Source organism: Pseudophryne corroboree, chromosome 2 (assembly GCF_028390025.1).
Source record: "Pseudophryne corroboree isolate aPseCor3 chromosome 2, aPseCor3.hap2, whole genome shotgun sequence".
NCBI lineage: Eukaryota > Metazoa > Chordata > Amphibia > Anura > Myobatrachidae > Pseudophryne > Pseudophryne corroboree.
In genome coordinates, this window is record NC_086445.1 from 84,486,590 (window position 1) to 84,511,235 (window position 24,646).

At 49.5% G+C, this 24,646-nt stretch overlaps 1 protein-coding gene across 2 annotated transcripts in view; it reads left to right on the plus strand.

Annotated features, from left to right (window-relative positions):
* Positions 1–24,646, plus strand: part of DND1 (DND microRNA-mediated repression inhibitor 1) — a 121,000-nt gene that overhangs the window by 68,297 nt on the left and 28,057 nt on the right. For both annotated transcript variants that reach the window (XM_063951494.1, XM_063951493.1), the window contains exon 2: positions 2,826–2,943. In XM_063951494.1, the coding sequence (XP_063807564.1) occupies positions 2,868–2,943 (76 nt within the window). In that variant the 5' untranslated portion in view covers positions 2,826–2,867. The remainder of the gene's footprint in view (positions 1–2,825; positions 2,944–24,646) is intronic.

The window sequence follows — 24,646 nt, forward strand, 5'->3', positions numbered from 1 at the left end:
GCCAGGGGTGACTAGTTGGGGGGGTAATGCCACGGCCGCAGGGACCTACATAAATGTGTCCCCCCGGCTGTGGCATTATGTCCCTGGCTAGTGGAGCCTGGTGCTGGTTTTAAAAATACGGGGGACCCCTACATCTTTTGTTCCCCGTATTTTTGGAACCAGGACCAGACTAAGAGCCCGGTGCTGGTTGTCTAAATACGGGGAACCCCTGTCCAATTTTCCCCCCAGTATTTAAACAACCAGGACCGGCTCAAAGAGCCCGAGGCTGGTTATACTTAGGAGGGGGGACCTCACGCATTTTTTTTTATTTATTTTTTAACCCATTCAGACCCTTCTCCATTAAGTTAATGGAAGCCCTGGACAAAAAAATTGCATTCATGCCCTCCTCCCACTCCCTTCCCAGTCCCAAACACTATTTTTTTTTTTTTCTATAAAAATGTACAATATACAACAAGTATGATGAGCAGGCAGGCAGCGGGCATTGGCGGCATCGGACTGAGATGCAAATTAGTGTCGGAGGGCTGGGTCAGTTGATGGTGGGCGAGTTTGTAAGCCATTGGCGGTGGCAGCGGGCATTGGCTCGGAGGCGGTAGGTGTCATCGGCAGGATGCAGCGTACATTATGGCTGTAGTGCCTCACCAGCCACTGACCTCACCGCACGCCACTGGTTATTACCCAGTTTTGTTAGATCATTGTTATTTCCAATTGTAAAGCGCAACGGAATTTGCTGCGCTATATAAGAAACTGTAAATAAGTATATCCATTGGCTCAGTACAGATGGTTAAATCAAATGGACTGTGGCACTAATTATATCATCTGTGGTCAACCAAGAATATACTTAAAACCCGGACCGTTGGGCAGTGGCAAAGTACCAGTAACTGCAAAATATTTCTAGTGTACTGTACCGTCTTGAATGGAGTGTAAACTGGTAGGACATTCACATACCGTCGCTTTAAGCTGGTAAATACAGTATGTAAGCAATAATTCGAAGTGAAAAAATGCCATAGTTAGTGGCTTTTTTTATACTATTCATTTGGCTATCCTCAACTGAGGGTTTATAACCAATTAATAAAATTAGGCAGGTGGGGGCGGCCATTACTGGTATACCTTGGATGACCCACACCCTTAAATCTTCCCCTGCCGTTGGGTTGCCTTCAGGATGGCGTTTGAGAATGACTAGACTTTGCTAGAAGCAGCACAGCAGAGAGCGACACCCCAGGCAGGAAAGAGGGGTGGTCTTCAGGTTGCCAGCTGTCGGAATCCCGACAGCCGGCATACAGACACTTTTTCTCCCTCTTGGGGGTCCACGACCCCCCTGGAGGGAGAATAAATAGCGTGGTGCGCCACAGTGCCGGCAAGGGGCTCATTTGCTCTCGCCACGCTGTCGGTATGCCGGCGGTCGGGAGCCCGGCTGCCGGCATACCATACTACACCCAGGAAAGAGGGACTGCACAGGTTTTGAAAGGTGCAGGGTGCTAGAATGAACACTAGGAGTGTTTACATAAACAAAGCATAACGAAAGCACTGAAGTGGTTCTTGATAACAATGTATATTAAGGTGAAGGCTCAGCAGCAATGTTTAGTTGAGTAGTTGGATCCTCTGAAATGTCTCTGCTGACCCTTCACAGTGGGGTCGATTCAATTCGGCAACAGTTGAATAGCGCCGGGAATTGGCTCCCGACGCTATTCAATTCAGCTCCAGTTAAGTCGGCGATGGCCCGTTCTCGCCGACTTAACAGGTAGTTTTGTCGGGAGAACGGGCATTCTCTGACTTAACTACCCGCGGCGATGCTGAATCCCGACAGAATCAGCCTTGTGCCGGCTGCGCGACAGCACTTTTGTCGGGTTTCTTCTCTCATCCCCTGGGGATGAGAGAAGAATTCCTGACAATTGAGGGTCAGTTGTCGCTGTATTGAATAGCGCCGGGAGCAAACTCCCGGCGCTATTCAACTGTTGCCGAATTGAATCGACCCCAATGAAGATGAAAGGGTTGCAAGTGCATAGGAAGCTTTAAAATAGTTGTTTGAGCAGGGCCCCAGGGTTGGCTGTGATATTGCTGGTAGCCATGAGAAGGTGCAAGGAATGAGTAGGATGGGAATTTGGTTTGGAAATGAGACCTGTCATTGTGCATTGGGCCAGGTGGTTGGCTCGGGATGCAGAACATCTTGTGTGTGCAGGGCCGGCAACAAATCTTGGGTCCTGGCACATGGTTTTGGGCACCCTGTTGCTCCCTGGTAGGTACAGGCCTTTAGGTAATGAAAAGCAGCAAAATGGTACAGCATTTATACTAAGGGTGTGCCCTCAGATATTGCAGAGTCTGGGCCTACTGCATACTTGGGCTAGTATAGTACATAGCCGGACATAAGCAGACGACATTTATTATTTATTTATTAACAGTTTCTTGTATAGCGCAGCAAATTCCGTTGCGCTTTACAATTTGAAATAACAATAACAAACTGGGCGATAACAAACAGTCATAGAGGTAGGAAGGCCCTGCTCGCAAGCTTACAATCTATAAGGAAATAGGCAAGTGTACACAGACATGCTTGGTGTGCAAGCGTGTAAATAAACCGGAAATTACCAGTGAAAGTAGTCTTATCTCTGAAGTCGGAGTGGCGTTTGGTCACGGTTGGAACATGTTTGGAATTGTTAGAAAAATTGGAAACTGAGCATTAATGGGTGTTATGGCACCCCTACCAAGTTCAAAAATATTAGTATTTATACCCCAAGGACAGGGGAGTGTGCAATAAGTGTCTATATAGAATCTATTTTCTGTAATGTGGATATACAGTGTGTGATTACAATAACTATTTTCTTATTTTACAGGCTTGGCTAAATTCAGTCAATAAGGACAATAAAGCAGCACTTATGCTGTGGATGAAAAGCTATAACATTGACCTAGTCCAGGTCAATGGACAGAGAAAATATGGTGGCCCCCCTCCAGGTATGTTATATATTAGTTCTCTATTACGGTTTAGAAAGCAGTGGAAAGTCATTATTAAAATAAAAGAAGTTTAAGACACTAATCTCAATGGGTTATTTTCATTATTCGTATTGTGACAAACTAATACAATTTTTAATTAACATTTAGGATTGGCCTTTTTGTGAGGAGATTGGACAATAAATGCATGTAATGTGTATTCTGTTTGGTGAAAGATATTCGCGTTCATTGCATCCTGCTGGATAACAAGGTTCCGCAGCAGCTCAGGTCTATTAGATCAAATGTATTCTAGATGTGCTAATGGTTATAGACTGATTAGTCTGGTCATGTTATATTACAAGTAAGGTCTATCTGAACCTTTTCTGACTACCTAGGTTTCAAGAACACATCCTGCAGTATTCCTTATACCACTTTCATACCAAAAACTGCGGGACTTACCCAGGAATACGGTCCCGGGATCATGCAGGGACATTCCCGGGTTAGGCGCCTTTCATACCACAGTCAGCAGCCCGGCATATTGCTGGGTTACGGACGTCGGCGGTGACGCGGCAGGGGCGGTGCTAGAGTTCACATGATCTCCAAGCGCCGCCCGTACATGCAGAGTCGCATTGACCCGGCTCCCCTTCTCACCGCACAGTGAGCCGGGTTGAACACGGGTTCAACCCTGCTCAAGAGCAGGGTTGAAATACTGGGTCACTGGACCCGGTATTTCAACCCCGGCAACCTTTCATACTGCACATGAACACGGGTTATATGCGTTCATGTGCCAAAAACCCGTGTTCAGAGGTACTGGTGTGAAAGGGGTATAAGTGTCTCAGGTCACGCTGTAAAATTCCTTGGTGCACATAGAGGGCACTTAAATGTGTGTAAAGCTCAGTCATAGAAGTCTGTTTCCTCTTCAGTTCTCCATGGCAGGCATTATAATGGCTAGTTTCCCTTCTGGGTACCAATAGTTTAGAGTTGCTATGATATACTTTAATCAGGGACACACCTGAATGACAGGTTCTGTAGCTGGCTGACTTATGAATTACACATGTTCTGTGGCTGATTGTTTCCCTTAGTAAAGGGATATTATAGCAACCCTAAGGTAGAGAAAGGAGAAAACATGGTCAGGTATAATGAATCTCCTCCTTCTCTTCCTTTTCTCTGACGTCCTAGTGGATGCTGGGGACTCCGTAAGGACCATGGGGAATAGACGGCTCCGCAGGAGACTGGGCACATCTAAAGAAAGATTTAGGTCTATCTGGTGTGCACTGGCTCCTCCCCCTATGACCCTCCTCCAAGCCTCAGTTAGATTTCTGTGCCGGCTGAGCTGGATGCACACTAGGGGCTCTCCTGAGCTCCTAGGAAGAAAGTGTTAGGTTTTTTATTTTCAGTGAGACCTGCTGGCAACAGGCTCACTGCATCGAGGGACTAAGGGGAGAAGAAGCGAACCTACCTAAGTGGTGGTAGCTTGGGCTTCTTAGGCTACTGGACACCATTAGCTCCAGAGGGATCGAACACAGGACCCGACCTCGTCGTCCGTTCCCGGAGCCGCGCCGCCGTCCCCCTTACAGAGCCAGAAGCAAGAAGGTGGTCCGGAAAATCGGCGGCTGAAGACTTCTGTCTTCTCCAAGGTAGCGCACAGCACTGCAGCTGTGCGCCATTGCTCCTCATGCACACCACACACTTCGGTCACTGATGGGTGCAGGGCGCTGGGGGGGGGCGCCCTGAGCAGCAATACTGACACCTTGGCTGGCAAACTGGCACCATATATAGCCCCAGAGGCTATATAGGTGCTTTTTAACCCCTGCCAAAATCCATAAAAATGCGGGAGAAAGTCCGCGAAAAAGGGGCGGAGCTATCTCCAGCACACTGGCGCCATTTTTCCCTCACAGCTCCGTTGGAGGGAAGCTCCCTGGCTCTCCCCTGCAGTCAATACTACAGAAAGGGTTAAAAAGAGAGGGGGGGGGGGGCACAATTTAGGCGCAGTATACAATATATATAGGCAGCTATAAGGGAAAACACTCTTATATGTGATATCCCTGTGATATATAGCGCCCTGGTGTGTGCTGGCATACTCTCCCTCTGTCTCCCCAAAGGGCTTTGTGGGGTCCTGTCCTCTGTCAGAGCATTCCCTGTGTGTGCTCTGTGTCGGTACGGCTGTGTCGACATGTATGAGGAGGATAATGATGTGGAGGAGGAGCGAATGCCTGTAAATGTGATGTCACCCCCTGCGGGATCGACACCGGTGTGGTTGGACTTATGGAAGGATTTACGTGAAAGTGTCAACTCCTTACACAAAAGGTCGACGACACAGAACAGCCGGCTACTCAGCTTGTGCCTGTTCCAGCGTCTCAAATGTCATGGGGGGCTCTAAAAACGCCCGCTACCTCAGATGGCAGAAACAGATGTCGACACGGATACCGACTCCAGTGTCGACGACGATGAGACTAGTGTACCCTCCAAATAGGTCCACCCGTTACATGATTGAGGCAATGAAAAATGTATTACACATTTATGATAATACCCCAGGTACCACATAAAAGGGTATTATGTTTGGTGAGAGAAAACTACCAGTAGTTTTTCCTGCATCTGAGAAAATAAAATGAGGTGTGTGAGGAAGCGTGGTCTTCCCCCGGTAAGAAATTGATAATTTCTAAACGGTAATTGGCAGCGTACCCTTTCCCGCCAGAGGATAGGTCACGTTGGGAAACACCCCATAGGGTAGATACAGCGCTTACACGCTTATCAGAAAAGGTGGCACTACCGTCTCCGGATACGGCCACCCTGAAGGAACCTGCTGATAAAAAGCAGGGGGTTACCCTGAAAGATATAGTCACACACTCGGGCATTATATTGCAACCAGCCATTGCTTCGGCATGGATGTGCAGTGCTCCCGCTGCGTGGTCAGATTCCCTGTCGGGAAAATTACTATGGATAGGGACAATATTTTGCTGACAATAGAGCATATAAAAGACGTGGTCTTATACATGCGTGATGCACAGAGGGATATTTGCCGGCTGGCATCAAAAATAAGCGCTAGGTCCATTGCCGCCAGACGGGGGTTATGGACTCGGCAATGGTCAGGCGATGCCGACTCGAATCGGCACATGGAAGTTTTGCCCTATAAGGGGGTAAAACTGTTTGGGGATGGTCTTTCAGACCTAGTTTCCACAGCTACTGCTGGGAAATCGACTTTTTTGCCACAGGCTACCCCACAACAAAAGAAAGCACCGTATAATCAAGTACAGTCCTTTCGGCCCCAGAAAAGCAAGAGGGCTAGAGGCTCATCCTTTCTGCCGAGAGGCAAAGGTAGAGGAAAAAGCTGCAGCACACAGCTAGTTCCCAAGAGCAGAAGTCCTCCCTGCGTCCGGTAAGTCCACAGCATGACGCTGGGGCTGCTCAGGCGGACCCGGGTACGGTGGGGGCCCGTCTCAGAAATTTCAGCGCCCAGTGGGCTCTCACATGGATCCCTGGGTCCTTCAAGTAGTATCTCAGGGGTACAGGCTGGAGTTCGAGACGTTCTTCCCACCGCCGTTTCCTAAAATCTGCCTTACCGGCACCTCCCTCTGCCAGGGAGGCGGTGTTGGTGGCTATTCAACACTATAATCACAACAAGTGATTGTCAAGGTGCCCCTCCTTCAGCAAGGAAGGGGTTACTTTTCCACAATGGTTGTGGTACCGAAACAGAACGGTTCGGTGAGACCCATCTTAAAATTAAAATACTTGAACTTTTATATCAGAAGATTCAAGTTCAAGATGGAATCGCTCAGGGCGGTTATTACGAGCCTGGACGAGGGGGATTACAGGGTCTCCCTGGACATCAAGGATGCGTACCTGCATGTCCCCATTTACCCTCCTCACCAGGAGTACCTCAGATGTGTGGTACAGGACTGTCACTATCAGTTCCAGACGCTGCCGTTGGAGTTGTCCACGGCACCGAAGGTCTTTACCAAGGTAATGGCCGAAATGATGATACTCCTTCGCAAGAAGGAAGTTTTTATTATCCCGTACTTGGACGATCTCCTGATAAAGGCGAGGTCCAAAGAACAGTTGGTAGTGGGGGTAGCACTCTCTCGGGAAGAGCTACAACAGCACGACTGGATTATCAATATTCCAAAGTCACAGCTGGTCCCGACGACACGTCTTCTGTTCCTGGGAATTATTCTGGACACAGACCAGAAAAGAGTGTTTCTTCCAGTGGAAGCACACGAGTCCTGGAAAAAATGGTAGCTTCGTACGAAGCATAATTCCATTCGGAAGGTTCCACGTAAGGACGTTCCAGTGGGACAAATGGTCCGGGTCCCATCTACAGATACAACAGCGGATAACCCTGTCGGCAAGAAACAGGGTGTCGCTGCTGTGGTGGCTGCAGAGGGCTCATCTACTAGAGGGCCGCAGATTCGGAATACAGGACTGGGTCCTGGTGACCACGGAGGCCAGCCTTCGGGGCTGGGGTGCAGTCACACAGGGAAGAAATTTCCAAGGAGATTTCGCTTCACATAAATATTCTGGAGCTAAGGGCCATTTACAATGCCCTATGCCAAGCAAGGCCCCTGCTTCAGAACCAGCCGGTACTGATCCAATCAGACAATATCACGGCGGTCGCCCATGTAAACAGACAGGGCGGCACAAGAAGCAGGATGGCGATGGCAGAAGCCACAAGGATTCTCCGATGGGCGACCTACACCCGGGAGAATGGGGACTTCTTCCAGAAGTTTTCCAAATGCGGGTAAACCGTTGGGAATGACCACGGGTGGACATGATGGCGTCCCGCCTCAACAAAAAGTTGAAAAGATATTGCGCCAGGTCAAGGGACCCTCAGGCGATCGCTGTGGACGCTCTAGTGACACCGTGGGTGTACCAGTCGGTTTACCAGTCGGTTTATGTGTTTCCTCCTCTACCTCTCATACCCAAGGTACTGAGAATAATAAGAATGCGAGGAGTGAAAACCATACTCGTGGTTCCGGATTGGCCAAGAAGAGCTTGGTACCCGGAACTTCAAGAGATGCTGGCAGAGGACCCTTGGCCTCTGCCGCTCAGACAAGACCTGCTGCAGCAGGGACCCTGTCTGTTCCAAGACTTACCGCGGCTGCATTTGACGGCATGGCGGTTGAACACCGGATCCTAAAGGAAAAGGGTATTCCGGAGGAAGTCATCCCTACCCTGATCAAAGCCAGGAAGGATGTCACCGCAAGACATTATTACCGCATTTGGCGGAAATATGTTGCTTGGTGTGAGGCCATGAAGGCCCCGAAGGAGGAATTTCAACTGGGTCGATTCCTACACTTCCTGCAAGCAGGGGTGACGTTGGGCCTCAAATTGGGGTCCATCAAGGTCCAGATTTCGGCTCTGTCGATTTTCTTCCAGAAAGAACTGGCTTCACTGCCTGAAGTTCAGACTTTTGTCAAAGGAGTTCTGCATATTCAGCCTCCTTTTGTGCCCCCAGTGGCACCTTGGGATCTCAATGTGGTTTTGGCATTCCTGAAATCACATTGGTTCGAACCACTTAAGACTGTGGAATTGAAATATCTCACGTGGAAAGTGGTCATACTGTTGGCCCTGGCTTCGGCCAGGCGGGTTTCAGAATTGGCGGCTTTGTCTTGAAAAAGCCCTTATCTGATTTTCCAGATGGATAGGGCAGAATTGAGGACTCGTCCTCAGTTTCTCCCGAAGGTGGTCTCAGCTTTTCACTTGAACCAACCTATTGTGGTGCCTGCGGCTACTAGGGACTTGGAGGATTCCAAGTTGCTGGACGTAGTCAGGGCCCTGAAAATTTATGTTTCCAGGACGGCTGGAGTCAGAAAAACTGACTCGCTGTTTATCCTGTATGCACCCAACAAGCTGGGTGCTCCTGCTTCTAAGCAGTCTATTGCGCGCTGGATTTGTAGCACTATTCAGTTGGCGCATTCTGCGGTTGGATTACCGCAGCCTAAATCAATAAAAGCCCATTCCACAAGGAAGGTGGGCTCATCTTGGGCGGCTGCCCGAGGGGTCTCGGCTTTACAACTTTGCCGAGCAGCTACTTGGTCAGGGGCAAACACGTTTGCTAAATTCTACAAATTTGTTTCCCTGGCTGAGGAGGACCTGGAGTTCTCTCATTCGGTGCTGCAGAGTCATCCGCACTCTCCCGCCCGTTTGGGAGCTTTGGTATAATCCCCATGGTCCTTACGGAGTCCCCAGCATCCACTAGGACGTCATAGAAAATAAGATTTTACTCACCGGTAAATCTATTTCTCGTAGTCCGTAGTGGATGCTGGGCGCCCATCCCAAGTGCGGATTGTCTGCAATACTTGTACATAGTTATTGTTACAAAAATCGGGTTTTGTTGTGAGCCATCTCGTCAGAGGCTCCAATTGTTATCATACTGTTAACCGGGGTTCCTATCACGTGTTATATGGTGTGATTGGTGTGGCTGGTATGAGTCTTACCCGGGATTCAAAAATCCTTCCTTATTGTGTCAGCTCTTCCGGGCACAGTTCCTAACTGAGGCTTGGAGGAGGGTCATAGGGGGAGGAGCCAGTGCACACCAGATAGACCTAAATCTTTCTTTAGATGTGCCCAGTCTCCTGCGGAGCAGTCTATTCCCCATGGTCCTTACGGAGTCCCCAGCATCCACTACGGACTACGAGAAATAGATTTACCGGTGAGTAAAATCTTATTTTTTCTTGTGTGTTGTGTTTTTATTTTATCTTTTTTTAGAAACCTGTAAGTTCTCAGAATGCAAACGGCAGCTCTTATCGGTTTTAATCGCAAATGCACATGCATACGGTATTAAATGCTAACACTGCATGCAGTTTGTGTCATGATGTATTGCATTCAAATTGAAATGTTTGATAAACCCCGATGCATGCCCAGCATAAGGAAGGAAGTAAAGTACAAGATGGCATTCAAGTGTAGCTGCGGACGTTTGATCCCAGCGAATTCTTCAGGGGCTTTAGAAAACTTCTAGTAAGGAGTCTGAAGAGATTAAAGCAGCATTTGCCAAACTCTGTTCTCAAGGGACCTAACAATCCAGAAGGATACCCATTCACTCACAGTATAAACAAACTGACTGAGGTACTAAAGTGCTTATTAGGGAGGCCAATCCCGGGCCGTTTTTTCGATCCCGGGATTGCAGTAGGGACTAGTGAAAGATGTAGGGAGCAGCGCTGGAGGGAGGGTGTAGGTAGCGGTGCAGGAGGTAGGGAGGGGGTAGGTAGCGGTGCGGGAGGTAGGGAGGGGGTAGGCATAGGTGTGCGCAGACACTGACAGGCGGGTGCCGCTCTGGACCGCCCTCCCGCGCCGCTTCCAACCCTCCCGCACATGCGCAATGTAATCCCTTGAATCCCGGGATTGGAGGCTCCAATCCCGGGATTCAAATCTCGGCATTTTTGGACCCAAATCCCGGGATCCCGTCTATTCCGATCCCGGGATTGGCCTCCCTAGTGCTTATGCATGGATATCCTTAAAATCTGCACTGTTTGGGCACCTTGAGAACAGAGTTTGTATACCACTGGAAATGTGTAAATCCAATCTCGCTTATGTCCATAAATGAGGTGACAACATCCATGAATGCTTAGAAAACTTCTTGACGATTGCGGTTTTGATAACTGCTCCTGGTCCGTCAAGTTGTAAAGGATTTCGTTTGAGAAATGGGTACCAGAAGAAAAGCATTGGCCTAATGCTAAAAGATGAGACTGGATGTATCTGCTTAGTTGTAAGGAAATGCAGATATGGAACTTGTTCCCTAAGGTAGATGCAGCCATCGCTAGCAGGTCTGCTAGAAATAGTTATCTGTAAGATTGGGAACCTCTCAGAGATCCATGGATAGAATAATAAGAATTTACTCACCGGTAATTCTATTTCTCTGACGTCCTAAGTGGATGCTGGGACTCCGTAAGGACCATGGGGAATAGCGGCTCCGCAGGAGACTGGGCACAACTAAAGAAAGCTTTAGGACTACCTGGTGTGCACTGGCTCCTCCCACTATGACCCTCCTCCAGACCTCAGTTAGATTCTTGTGCCCGGTTGAGCTGGATGCACATTAGGGGCTCTCCTGAGCTCCTAGAAAGAAAGTATATTTAGGTTTTTTATTTTACAGTGAGATCTGCTGGCAACAGACTCACTGCAGCGAGGGACTAAGGGGAGAAGAAGCGAACCTACCTAACAGGTGGTAGTTTGGGCTTCTTAGGCTACTGGACACCATTCGCTCCAGAGGGATCGACCGCAGGACCCGACCTTGGTGTTCGTTCCCGGAGCCGCGCCGCCGGCCACCTTACAGAGCCAGAAGCAAGAAGTGTTCCGGAAAATCGGCGGCAGAAGACTTCTGTCTTCAACAAGGTAGCGCACAGCACTGCAGCTGTGCGCCATTGCTCCTCATGCACACCTCACACTCCGGTCACTGATGGGTGCAGGGCGCTGGGGGGGGGGGGGGTGCCCTGAGGGCAATATAAGACACCTTGGCTGGCAAATCATCACAATATATAGTCCCAGGGCTATATATGTGATAAATTACCCGTGCCAGAATCCATAAAAAAGCGGGAGAAAAGTCAGCCGAAAAAGGGGCGGGGCTATCTCCGTCAGCACACTGGCGCCATTTTTCTTCACAGTGCAGCTGGAAGACAGCTCCCCAGGCTCTCCCCTGTAGTTTTCAGGCTCAAAGGGTTAAAAAGAGAGGGGGGGCACTAAATTTAGGCGCAATATATGTATACAAGCAGCTATGGGGGGAAAAATCACTCAGTTATAGTGTTAATCCCTGCATTATATAGCGCTCTGGTGTGTGCTGGCATACTCTCTCTCTGTCTCCCCAAAGGACTTTGTGGGGTCCTGTCCTCAGTCAGAGCATTCCCTGTGTGTGTGCGGTGTGTCGGTACGGCTGTGTCGACATGTTGGATGAGGAAGGTTACGTGGAGGCGGAGCAGAGGCCGATAAATGGGATGTCGCCCCCTGTGGGGCCGACACCAGAGTGGATGGATAGGTGGAAGGTATAAACCGACAATGTCAACTCCTTACATAAAAGGCTGAATGACGTAACAGCTGTGGGACAGCCGGCTTCTCAGCCCGCGCCTGCCCAGGCGTCTCAAAGGCCATCAGGGGCTTAAAAAAAAAACGCCCGTTACCTCAGATGGCAGACACAGATGTCGACACAGAGTCTGACTCCAGTGTCGGCGAGGTTGAGATATATACACAATCCACTAGGAACATCCGTTACATGATCTCGGCAATGAAAAATGTGTTACACATTTCTGACATGAACCCAAGTACCACATAAAAGGGGTTTTATTTTTGGGGAGAAAAAGCAGCCAGTGTTTTGTTCCCCCCATCAGATGAGTGAATGCAGGGCCGTCTTTTCATATGGGCTCAATGGGCTCTTGCCCAAGGACCCCAGGGGTAAAAGGGCCCTAGGCTGATAGCTGAGGGTCCCCTCTTTCCAGGGGTACCAGATTTTTGAAAATCGGCCCTGAGGAACCAGAGATATCAGACTTCAAAGCAGTGGTCTCCATCCAAGCCTGTTAATTGCTCTTCCCAGCCAGATATCTCGAGTTCTGTCTGACTTAGTTTTTCTGAGGGTGTACTAAAAAAGCTGGGACTCTCCTCTTCTTGTGAACACTGGAATCTCGTCTCTACTAATCTCTGGTTTTGAGCAATCAGCCTTCCAGCAGCTGCTCCCTGCTCCATCTCCATATGCCTAATATGCAGTTTTATATTTTCGTTAGTGGATTGCTCTGGCTCCTGAACTCTGATCCCCAAGTCCCCAGTACCTCCTGAAAGGTGGGAACGCTCTAGTTTTTTTTATCCCATTAAAGCTAGGAAATCTAATTCCAGGAAAAGGAGATATCTGCAGTAAAGCAAGCTGCCCTCCCACCAGAAAATTATGAATATTAAGCCCACTCCACTATTGACCCCTCCCCTGTGTATTAAACACCCCCTACCACCCTGGAAATCACGTACCCTGGCCCCTTCATTCAGTCCAATGTCCCCTTCTACAGTTTAGGGTTCTCCTTCCTGCCCCATCTGTGCGGCAAAGGAGTAATTAGCAGAAATTATTTCTCCAAGTCCTACATGCTGAGCGGAAGATAGAACCCCCCCTTCTGCCCGCGGGACATCAAAGCTGCCGCTGATAGAACACCCCACTCCTACCGCTGATGGGTGGGCAGGGGGCCCAGTGCATTGCTGTGCCCAGGGGCCTACACTGCTGTTAAGACGGCTCTGAGTGAATGAAGTGTGTAATGAAGTGTGGGTTCCCACGATAAGAAACTGGTAATTTCTAAAAAGTTACTGATGGCGTACCCTTTCCCGCCAGAGGATAGGTCACGTTGGGAGATATCCCCTAGGGTGGATAAGGCGCTCACACGTTTGTCAAAAAAGGTGGCACTGCCGTCTTAGGATACGGCCACCTTGAAGGAGCCTGCTGATAAAAAGCAGGAGGCTATCCTGAAGTCTGTATATACACACTCAGGTTCTATACTGAGACCTGCAATTGCCTCAGCATAAATAGTGCTGCTGCAGCGTGGTCTGATACCCTGTCAGATAATATTAATACTCTAGACAGGGATAATATTTTGCTAACATAGAGCATATTAAAGACGTTGTCTTATATATGAAGGATGCACAGAGGGATATTTGCCGGCTGGCATCCAGAATTAATGCAATGTCCATTCTGCCAGGAGGGTATCAGAAACCCGGCAGTGGACAGGTGATGCTGTCTGTAAAAGGCACATGGAGATTCTGCCTTATAAGGGTGAGGAATTGTTTGGGGATGGTCTCTGGGACCTCGTATCCACAGCAACAGCTGGGAAGAAATTTTTTTACCTCAGGTTTCCTCACAGCCTAAGAAAGCACCGTATTTTCAGGTACAGTCCTTTCGGCTTCAGAAAAGCAAGCGGGTCAAAGGCGCTTCCTTTCTGCACAGAGACAAGGGAAGAAGGAAAAAGCTGCACCAGCAGCCAGTTCCCAGGATCAAAAATCTTCCCCCGCTTCCTCTGAGTCCACCGCATGACGCGGGGGCTCCACAGGTGGAGACAGGTGCGGTAGGGGCGCGTCTCGGGAACTTCAGGGACCAGTGGGCTTGCCCACAGGTGGATCCCTAGGTTCTGCAAATAGTATCACAGGGATACAGGCTGGAGTTCGAGGCGACTCCCCCTCGCTGTTAACTCACATCAGCCTTGCCTGCTGCCCTCGGAGAAAGGTAGTACTGGCGGCAATTCACAAGCTGTGCTTCCAGCAGGTGAAATCAAGGTACCCCTCCTTCAACAAGGCCGGGGTTACTATTCCAAAATGTTGTGGTACCGAAACCAGACGGTTCGGTGAGACCCATTCTAAAATTGAAAGCCTTGAACACTTATATACGAAGGTTCAAGTTTAAAATGGAATCGCTCAGGGCGATTATTGCAAGCCTGGAGAATTTCATGGTATCACTGGACATCAAGGATGCTTACCTGCATGTCCCTATTTACCCTCTTCACCAGGAGTACCTCAAAATTGTGGTACAGGATTGTCATTACCAATTCCAGACGTTGCCGTTGGTCTGTCCCCGGCACCGAGGTATTTACCAAGGTAATGGCCGAAATAATTATCCCGTACTTGGACGATCTCCTTATAAAGGCGAGGTCCAGGGAGCAGTTGTTCGTCGGAGTAGCACTATCTCGGGAAGTGCTACAACAGCACGGCTGGATTCTGAATATTCCAAAGTCGCAGCTGGTTCCTACGACGCGTCTACTGTTCCTGGGTATGGTTCTGGACACAGAAAAGGATAAAAAAGGTTTTCTCCCGGAGGAGAAGTCCAAGGAGTTGTCATCTCTAGACAGAGACCTCCTAATACAAATACAGGTGTCGGTGCATCAATGCACGCGAGCCCTGGGAAAGATGGTAGCTTCTTACGAAGAAATTCCATTCGCCAGGTCCCATGCAAGGATTTTCCAGTGGGATCTGTTGGACAAGTGGTCCGGGTCGCATCTTCAGATGCATCGGCGGATAACCCTGTCTCCAAGGGCCAGGGTGTCGCTGTTGTGGTGGCTGCAGAGTGCTCATCTTCTAGGGGGCCGCAGATTCGGCATACAGGACTGGGTCCTGGTGACCACGGATGCCAGCCTTCGAGGCTGGGGGGCAGTCACACAGGGAAGAAACTTCCAAGGCTATGGAAAAGTCAGGAGACTTCCCTACACATAAATATTCTGGAACTAAGGGCCATTTACAATGCCCTAAGTCAGGCTAGACCCCTGCTTCAACACCGGCCGGTGCTGTTCCAGTCAGACAACATCACGGCGGTCACTCATGTAAACCGACAGGGCGGCACAAGAAGCAGGATGGCGATGGCAGAAGCCACAAAGATTCTCCGATGGGCGGAAAATCATGTGTTAGCACTGTCAGCAGTGTTCATTCCCGGAGTGGACAACTGAGAAGCAGACTTTCTCAGAAGACACGACCTCCACCCGGGTGAGTGGAGACTTCATCCAGAAGTCTTCCAAATGATTGTACACCGTTGGGAAAGGCCACAGGTGGACATGATGGCGTCCCGCCTCAACAAAAAGCTACAAAGATATTGCGCCAGGTCAAGGGACCCTCAGGCGATAGCTGTGGACGCTCTGGTAACACCGTGGGTGTACAAGTCGATGCATGTGTTCCCTTCTCTGCCTCTCTTACCCAGGGTAATGAGAATAATAAGAAGGAGAGGAGTAAGAACTATACTCATTGTTCCGGGTTGGCCAAGAAGAGCTTGGTAACCAGAACTCCAAGAAATGATCTCAGAGGACCCATGGCCTCTGCCGCTCAGACAGGACCTGCTGCAGCAGGGGGCCTGTCTGTTCCAAGACGTACCGCGGCTGCGTTTGACGGCATGGCGGTTGAACGCCGGATCCTGAAGGAAAATTGCATTCCGGAGGAAGTTATCCCTACGCTATTTAAAGCTAGGAAAGAAGTGAGCGCAAACCATTATCACCGCATTTGGCGGAAATATGTTGCGTGCTGTGAGGCCAGGAAGGCCCCAAAGGAGAAATTTCAGCTAGGTCGATTTCTGCACTTCCTACAGTCAGAGGTGACTATGGGCCTAAAATTGGGTTCCATTAAGGTCCAGATTTCGGCTCTATCGATTTTCTTCCAAAATAGAACTGGCTTCACTGCCTGAAGTTCAGACTTTTGTTAAGGGAGTGCTGCATAGTCGGCCCCCGTTTGTGCCTCCAGTGGCACCGTGGGATCTCAACGTGGTGTTGGATTTCCTGAAGTCGCATTGGGTTGAGCCACTTAAATCCGTGGAGCTATAATACCTCACGTGGAAAGTGGTCATGCTGTGGGCCTTGGCGTCGGCCAGGCGTGTATCAGAATTGGCGGCTTTGTCATACAAAAGCCCTTATCTGTATTTTATATGGATAAGGCGGAATTGAGGACTCGTTCCCAATTCCTTCCTAAGGTGGTATCAGTTTTTCATGTGAACCAACCTATTGTGGTGCCTGCGGCTACTTGGGACTTGGAGGATTCCAAGTTACTGGACGTAGTCAGGGCCCTGAAAAGTATATGTTTCCAGGACAGCTGGAGTCAGGAAAACTGACTCGCTATTTCTCCTGTATGCACCCAACAAGCTGGGTGCTCCTGCTTCTAAGCAGACTATTGCTCGCTGGATCTGTAGCACGATTCAACTTGCACATTCTGCGGCTGGACTGCCGCACCCTAAATCTGTAAAAGCCCATTCCACAAGGAAAGTGGGCTCTTCTTGGGCGGCTGCCCGAGGGGTCTTGGCTTTACAACTTTGCCGAGCTGTTACTTGGTCGGGTTAAAACATTTTTGTAAGAGTCTACAAGTTTGATACCCTGGCTGAGGAGGACCTAGAGTTTGCTCATTCGGTGCTGCAGAGTCATCCGCACTCTCCCGCCCGTTTGGGAGCTTTGGTATAATCCCCATGGTCCTTACGGAGTCCCAGCATCCACTTAGGACGTCAGAGAAAATAAGATTTTACTCACCGGTAAATCTATTTCTCGTAGTCCGTAGTGGATGCTGGGCGCCCATCCCAAGTGCGGATTGTCTGCAATACTTGTTTATAGTTATTGCCTAACTAAAGGGTTATTGTTGAGCCATCTGTTGAGAGGCTCAGTTATATTTCATACTGTTAACTGGGTATAGTATCACGAGTTATACGGTGTGATTGGTGTGGCTGGTATGAGTCTTACCCGGGATTCAAAATCCTTCCTTATTGTGTCAGCTCTTCCGGGCACAGTATCCTAACTGAGGTCTGGAGGAGGGTCATAGTGGAGGAGCCAGTGCACACCAGGTAGTCCTAAAGCTTTCTTTAGTTGTGCCCAGTCTCCTGCGGAGCCGCTATTCCCCATGGTCCTTACGGAGTCCCAGCATCCACTACAGACTACGAGAAATAGATTTACCGGTGAGTAAAATCTTATTTTCTCGTAGTCCGTAGTGGATGCTGGGGACTCCGTAAGGACCATGGGGAATAGCGGGCTCCGCAGGAGACTGTGCACTCTAAAGAAAGATTAAGTACTATCTGGTGTGCACTGGCTCCTCCCTCTATGCCCCTCCTCCAGACCTCAGTTATGGAAACTGTGCCCGGAAGAGCTGACATTACAAGGAAAGGATTTTGGAACCCAGGGTAAGACTCATACCAGCCACACCAATCACACCGTATAACTTGTGATAAACTTACCCAGTTAACAGTATGAACAAACAACAGAGCATCAACCAATGGATGCCAACATAATATAACCCTTTATTAAGCAATAACTATATACACGTATTGCAGAAAGTCCGCACTTGGGACGGGCGCCCAGCATCCACTACGGACTACGAGAAATAGAATTACCGGTGAGTAATTTCTTATTTTCTCTAACGTCCTAGTGGATGCTGGGGACTCCGTAAGGACCATGGGGATTATACCAAAGCTCCCAAACGGGCGGGAGAGTGCGGATGACTCTGCAGCACCGAATGGGCAAACATCAGGTCCTCCTCAGCCAGGGTATCAAACTTGTAGAACTTTGCAAATGTGTTTGAACCCGACCAAGTAGCAGCTCGGCAAAGCTGTAATGCCGAGACCCTTCGGGCAGCCGCCCAAGAAGAGCACACCTTCCTTGTGGAATGGGCTTTTACTGATTTTGGATGCGGCAATCCAGCCGCAGAATGAGCCTGCTGAATCGTGTTACAGATCCAGCGAGCAATGGTTTGCTTTGAAGCAGGAGCACCCAGCTTGTTGGATGCATACAGAATAAACAGCAAGTCAGTCTTCCTGACTCCAGCCGTCCTAGCAACATAGATCTTCAAAGCCCTGACTACATCAAGCAACTTGGAATCCTCCAAGTCACGAGTAGCCGCAGGCACCACAATAGGTTGGTTCAGATGAAAAGCTGACACCACCTTTGGCAGAAACTGCGGACGAGTGCGCAATTCTGCCCTGTCCATATGGAAAACCAGATAGGGGCTTTTACATGACAAAGCCGCCAATTCTGACACACGCCTAGCTGAGGCTAGGGCCAACAGCATGACCACTTTCCACGTGAGATACTTTAGTTCCACCGTCTTAAGTGGCTCGAACCAGTGGGATTTCAGGAAACTCAACACCACGTTAAGATCCCAAGGTGCCACTGGTGGCACAAAAGGAGGCTGAATATGCAGCACTCCCTTAACAAACGTCTGAACCTCAGGCAGTGAAGCCAGTTCTTTTTGAAAGAAAATGGATAGGGCCGATATCTGGACCTTTATGGACCCTAATTTCAGGCCCAAAGTCACCCCCGACTGTAGGAAGTGCAGGAATCGACCCAGTTGGAATTCCTCTGTAGGGGCCATCCTGGCCTCACACCAAGCAACATATTTTCGCCATATACGGTGAGAATGTTTTGCTGTCACGTCCTTCCTAGCCTTTATCAGCGTAGGAATAACTGCTTCCGGAATGCCCTTTTCTGCTAGGATCCGGTGTTCAACCACCATGCCGTCAAACGCAGCCGCGGTAAGTCTTGGAACAGACAGGGCCCTTGTTGTAACAGATCCTGTCTGAGAGGCAGAGGCCACGGGTCCTCTGTGATCATTTCTTGCAATTCCGGGTACCAAGTTCTTCTTGGCCAATCCGGAACAATGAGTATTGTTCTCACTCCTCTTCTTCTTCTTACAATTCTCAGCACCTTTGGTATGAGAGGAAGAGGAGGAAACACATAGACCGACTGGAACACCTACGGTGTTACTAGTGCGTCCACAGCTATCGCCTGAGGGTCCCTTGACCTGGCGCAATATCTTTTTAGCTTTTTGTTGAGACGGGACGCCATCATGTCCACCTGTGGCAGTTCCCATCGATTTGCAATCTGCGTGAAGACTTCCTGATGAAGTCCCCACTCTCCCGGGTGGAGGTCGTGTCTGCTGAGGAAGTCTGCTTCCCAGTTGTCCACTCCCGGAATGAACACTGCTGACAGTGCTAGTACGTGATTCTCCGCCCACCGAAGAATCCTGGTGGCTTCTGCCATTGCCACCCTGCTTCCTGTGCCGCCCTGGCGGTTCACATGGGCCACTGCCGTGATGTTGTCCGACTGAACCAGCACTGGTTGGTTTCGAAGCAGAGGCTCCGCTTGACTCAGGGCGTTGTATATGGCCCTTAGCTCCAGGATATTGATGTGCAGACAAGTCTCCTGACTTGACCACAACCCTTGGAAGTTTCTTCCTTGAGTGACTGCCCCCCACCCTCGGAGGCTTGCATCCGTGGTCACCAGGAACCAGTCCTGTATGCCGAATCTGCGGCCCTCGAGGAGGTGAGCACCTTGTAGCCACCACAGAAGAGACACCCTGGCCCTGGGGGACAGGGTGATCATCCGATGCATCTGAAGATGCGATCCGGACCACTTGTCCAGCAGGTCCCACTGAAAGATTCTCGCATGGAACCTGCCGAAGGGAATGGCTTCGTAAGACGCCACCATCTTTCCCAGGACTCGTGTGCAGTGACGCATGGACACCTGTTTTGGCTTTAGGAGGTCTCTGACCAGAGTCACGAGCTCCTGAGCCTTCTCCTCCGGGAGAAACACCTTCTTCTGGTCTGTGTCCAGAATCATACCCAGGAAGGGCAGACGCGTCGCAGGAAACGGCTGCGACTTTGGAATGTTCAGAATCCAGCCGTGCTGACGCAACACTACTTGAGAGTGTGCTACACTGATCAGCAACTGCTCCCTGGACCTCGCCTTTATGAGGAGATCGTCCAGGTATGGGATAATTATAACCCCTTGCTTCCGAAGGAGCACCATCATCTCCGCCATCACTTTGGTAAACACTCTCGGTGCCATGGACAGGCCGAACGGCAACGTCTGGAACTGGTAATGACAGTCTCGTACCACAAACCTGAGGTACACCTGATGAGGCGGATAAATGGGGACATGCAAGTAAGCATCCTTGATGTCCAGCGACACCATAAAATCCCCTTCCTCCAGGCTTGCAATGACCGCTCTGAGCGATTCCATTTTGAACTTGAATGTCTTCAGATAAAAGTTCAGGGATTTTAAATTTAAAATGAGTCTGACCGAACCGTCCGGTTTCGGTACCACAAACATAGTGGAATAGTAGCCCCTTCCCCGTTGAAGGGGGGGGACCTCTACCACCACTTTCTGGAGAAAAAGTTTGTGAATTGCCTCCACCACTATCGCCCTTTCCATGGGGGAAGCTGGTAAGGCCGATTTCAGGAAACGGTGAGGGGGCATCACCTCGAATTCCAGCTTGTATCCCTGAGACACAATTTGTATAGCCCAAGGATCCACCTGTGAGCGAACCCACTGGTGGCTGAAATGTCGGAGACGCGCGCCCACCGCTCCTGGCTCCGCCTGTGGAGCCCCAGCGTCATGCGGTGGACTTGGTGGAAGCGGGGGAAGACTTTTGTTCCTGGGAACTAGCTGCGCGGTGCAGCTTTTTTCCCCTACCTCTGGCAAGAAAGGACGCACCTCTGACCTTCTTGCTCCTCTGAGAACGAAAGGACTGCATTTGGTAATACGGTGCTTTCTTAGGTTGTGGAGGGACATAAGGCAAGAAATTTGACTTCCCAGCTGTAGCTGTGGAAACGAGGTCTGAGAGACCGTCCCCAAACAATTCCTCACCCTTATAAGGTAAAACCTCCATGTGTTTTTTAGAGTCTGTATCCCCTGTCCATTGCCGAGTCCACAGGACCCTTCTGGCAGAAATGGACATAGCGTTAACTCTAGAGCCCAGCAGGCAAATGTCCCTCTGGGCTTCCCGCATATATAGGACCGCGTCCTTAATATGTGCCAGGGTCAGTAGAACAGTGTCCCTGTCCAGGGTATCTAACTCCTCAGACAGAGAATCCGTCCCTGCAGCAACTGCACTACACATCCAGGCCGAAGCAATTGCTGGCCTCAGCAGTGTGCCAGAATGTGTATAAACTGACTTCAGGATAGCTTCCTGCTTTCTATCAGCAGGATCCTTTAGGGCGGCCGTATCCGGAGACGGCAGGGCCACCTTTTTAGACAAGCGTGTCAATGCCTTGTCTACCCTAGGGGAGGATTCCCAGCGTAACCTGTCCGTTGGCGGGAAAGGATACGCCATGAGTAATCTCTTGGAAACTATCACCTTCCTGTCAGGGGAATCCCATGCTTTTTCACATAATTCATTTAATTCATGGGAAGGGGGAAAAGTCACTTCATGCTTTTTCTCCCCATACATACAAATCCTCTTGTCAGGGACAGGATTTTCCTCAGAAATGTGTAATACATCCTTCATAGCTACAATCATGTAGCGGATGGCTTTAGTCATTTTAGGCTGCAACTTTGCCTCATTGTCATCGACACTGGAGTCAGACTCCGTGTCGACATCTGTGTCAACTATCTGGGATAGTGTGCGCTTTTGGGACCCTGAGGGCCTCTGCGCTGCAGGAGCAGGCATGGGTTGAGACCCTGCCTGTCCCCCGGTTACAGTTTTATCCAACCTGTTATGCAAGGAGTTTACATTATCATTTAACACCTTCCACATATCCATCCAATCAGGTGTCGGCACCGTCGGCGGCGACACCACACTCGGCTGCACTTGTTCTGCCTCCACTTATCCTTCCTCATCAAACATGTCGACACAGGCGTACCGACACACAGCACACACACAGGGAATGCTCTGACTGAGGACAGGACCCCACAAAAGGCTTTTGGGGAGACAGAGAGAGTATGCCAGCACACCCCAGCGCTATATAACCCAGGGATTACACAGTACCTTAGTGTTTACCCTGTAGCTGCTGTTAATATATGTATATTTACTGCACCTAAATTTGTGCCCCCCCTCTCTTTTTTTTACCCTCTAATGCACCTGAATACTGCAGGGGAGAGCCTGGGGAGCGTCCTTCCAGCGGAGCTGTGAAGAGAAAATGGCGCTGGTGTGCTGAGGAAGAAGGCCCCGCCCCCTCAGCGGCGGGCTTCTGTCCCGCTTAAATGTATAAAAAATGTCGGGGCTCTGGCATATATACAGTCCCAGACTGTATATATGTCTTTTTGCCCAAAAAAGGTATTTAATTGCTGCCCAGGTCGCCCCCCCCTGCGCCCTGCACCCTACAGTGACCGGAGTGTGCGGTGTGCTGTGGGAGCAATGGCGCACAGCTGCAGTGCTGTGCGCTACCTTAAGTGAAGACAGGAGTCTTCAGCCGCCGATTTCGATGTCTTCATGCTTCTACTGCTTCTGTTCTTCTGGCTCTGCGAGGGGGACGGCGGCGCGGCTCCGGGAACGGACGATCAAGGTTAGGTACCTGTGTTCGATCCCTCTGGTGCTAATGGTGTCCAGTAGCCTAAGAAGCACTACCTAGCTGCCGTGAGTAGGTTTGCTTCTCTCCCCTCAGTCCCTCGTAGCAGAGAGTCCGTTGCCAGCAGAAGCTCTCTGAAAACAAAAAACCTAACAAAATACTTTCTTATCTAGCAAGCTCAGGAGAGCCCACTAGGAGCACCTAGCTCGGCCGGGCACAGATTCTAACTGAGGTCTGGAGGAGGGGCATAGAGGGAGGAGCCAGTGCACACCAGATAGTACTTAATCTTTCTTTAGAGTGCCCAGTCTCCTGCAGAGCCCGCTATTCCCCATGGTCCTTACGGAGTCCCCAGCATCCACTAGGACGTTGGAGAAAATGGAATGACAAAAAGAAGCTACAAGTCTATCTCCATGACCTCATTGGTCAAATAACTCTGGTTATGAAGGATGCGCTCCATGTGGAAGTCCAGGAGAACGTAAGCACGCATTTCTCTTAAGAAGTGTGATAATTGTGCAGAGGGATAGACTTTCTATGTGAAGCTCTTTAGACTCAATTGCTACTATGGTAAAGTTTATGGAAAGAATGGTAGTGGCTAGTACAGTCCAGTGGTTCTTTCTCCAACTCGGAGGTTGCCAAACTCTCTCCTAAAGGCACCCTCAGTCCATGTCTTCAGGATATCAATGGATGAGCACAGATGGTTAAATCAAATGATTGCCATACTAATTAAGTTACCTGTGCCCAAGCTTAGTTGTATGTAAAACCTGGACCATTAGGGTGCCTTTTGGACAGTTTGGGAACCTCTTAACTTATTGAACAATAGAATCTATCGTCTTTGGAAACAAATTAGCCTCCATGATACTAAAGTATTTTCATTGTGCTTCCATCACATCGCCATTAGACTGAAAACAATATAAGCCAAGAAGACTGCAAAAAGGCAGACTGTCCCCTCTGCTTCTAGACCAGGCTTTTTCAACTAGTGTGCCGCGGCACACTAGTGTGCCGCGGAGCCAGAGCCGCTTTATGCACCTTCAGAGTGAACTGTTGACCCGGGCTCTTAGAGGAGCAGTCGTGCTCCAGCTGTGACCTATGCCTTGAAGACGCGGCGGTGTGATATCCTAGGTCACGGCCGCCGCTTCTCACCACCCAGCCAGCCCACCCGCCTGCATACACAGCTTTCCTTGTCCACCCACATCCACACATCCCCGACCGCCCACTGCTCAGTATTTGCAGCACTCCACTATGAACAACCCCCCCGCCACTGAGGGGGACAGGGAGGAGGACAGCTGACCGGTAGGGGTTAATATTTGTTTTATTTCACCTGTGGGGAACAATAGGATTTATGTGGGGAGAATAAGGATTTATGGGGGGAACAATGTGAATAATTCATGTGGGAAACAATAGGATTTATGTGGGGAGCAATGTTTTTCTGTGTAGGCCAATGTATGTGTGGATCTTTTTTTTTTTTTTTTTTTTTTTTTATTGTGAGAGCCAAAGTGTGTGTGTTTGCTTTTTTTTTCTGTGGGGAACTGATGGTGTGCCTTGGTCATTTTTAAAATACTGTTCGGTGTGCCGCGAGTAAAAAAGGCTGAAAATCACTGTTCTAGACAGCCTTGCCCAGATGAAAGAATCCCCCCCATAATGACTAATTTCACTCCTTCAATTAACACCTGTTGGCAGCAGAGTTGTGCAGTGTGCAGACATGCACCCATTTTTATTAGACTGTTCCTTGTTTTGAAAAGCTTTAGGCGCCACTTCACTTTGTGTTTGTGCTGGAGGAGATTCTTCATATTTTGAGAAGCCAGTACAACTCGGGAAGTTCCTCATGTTCTGAGACATGGGGCCAACACTTCTAATGCACCTGTCTGCATGGCCATTCTTACAAGGACCTTTACAAAAATATGGTGGCACTAATGGTTTGAGGAAAAAGGTCAAGATATGGGCTTATTGGTATCTCATTCTGTTGGCAGGTAATAATATGCAGTCAGGGCTAAAACAATGCCAATAACCTCTTTGTAGATGTGTAGCTGGATTGTAAAGCAGAGTCGG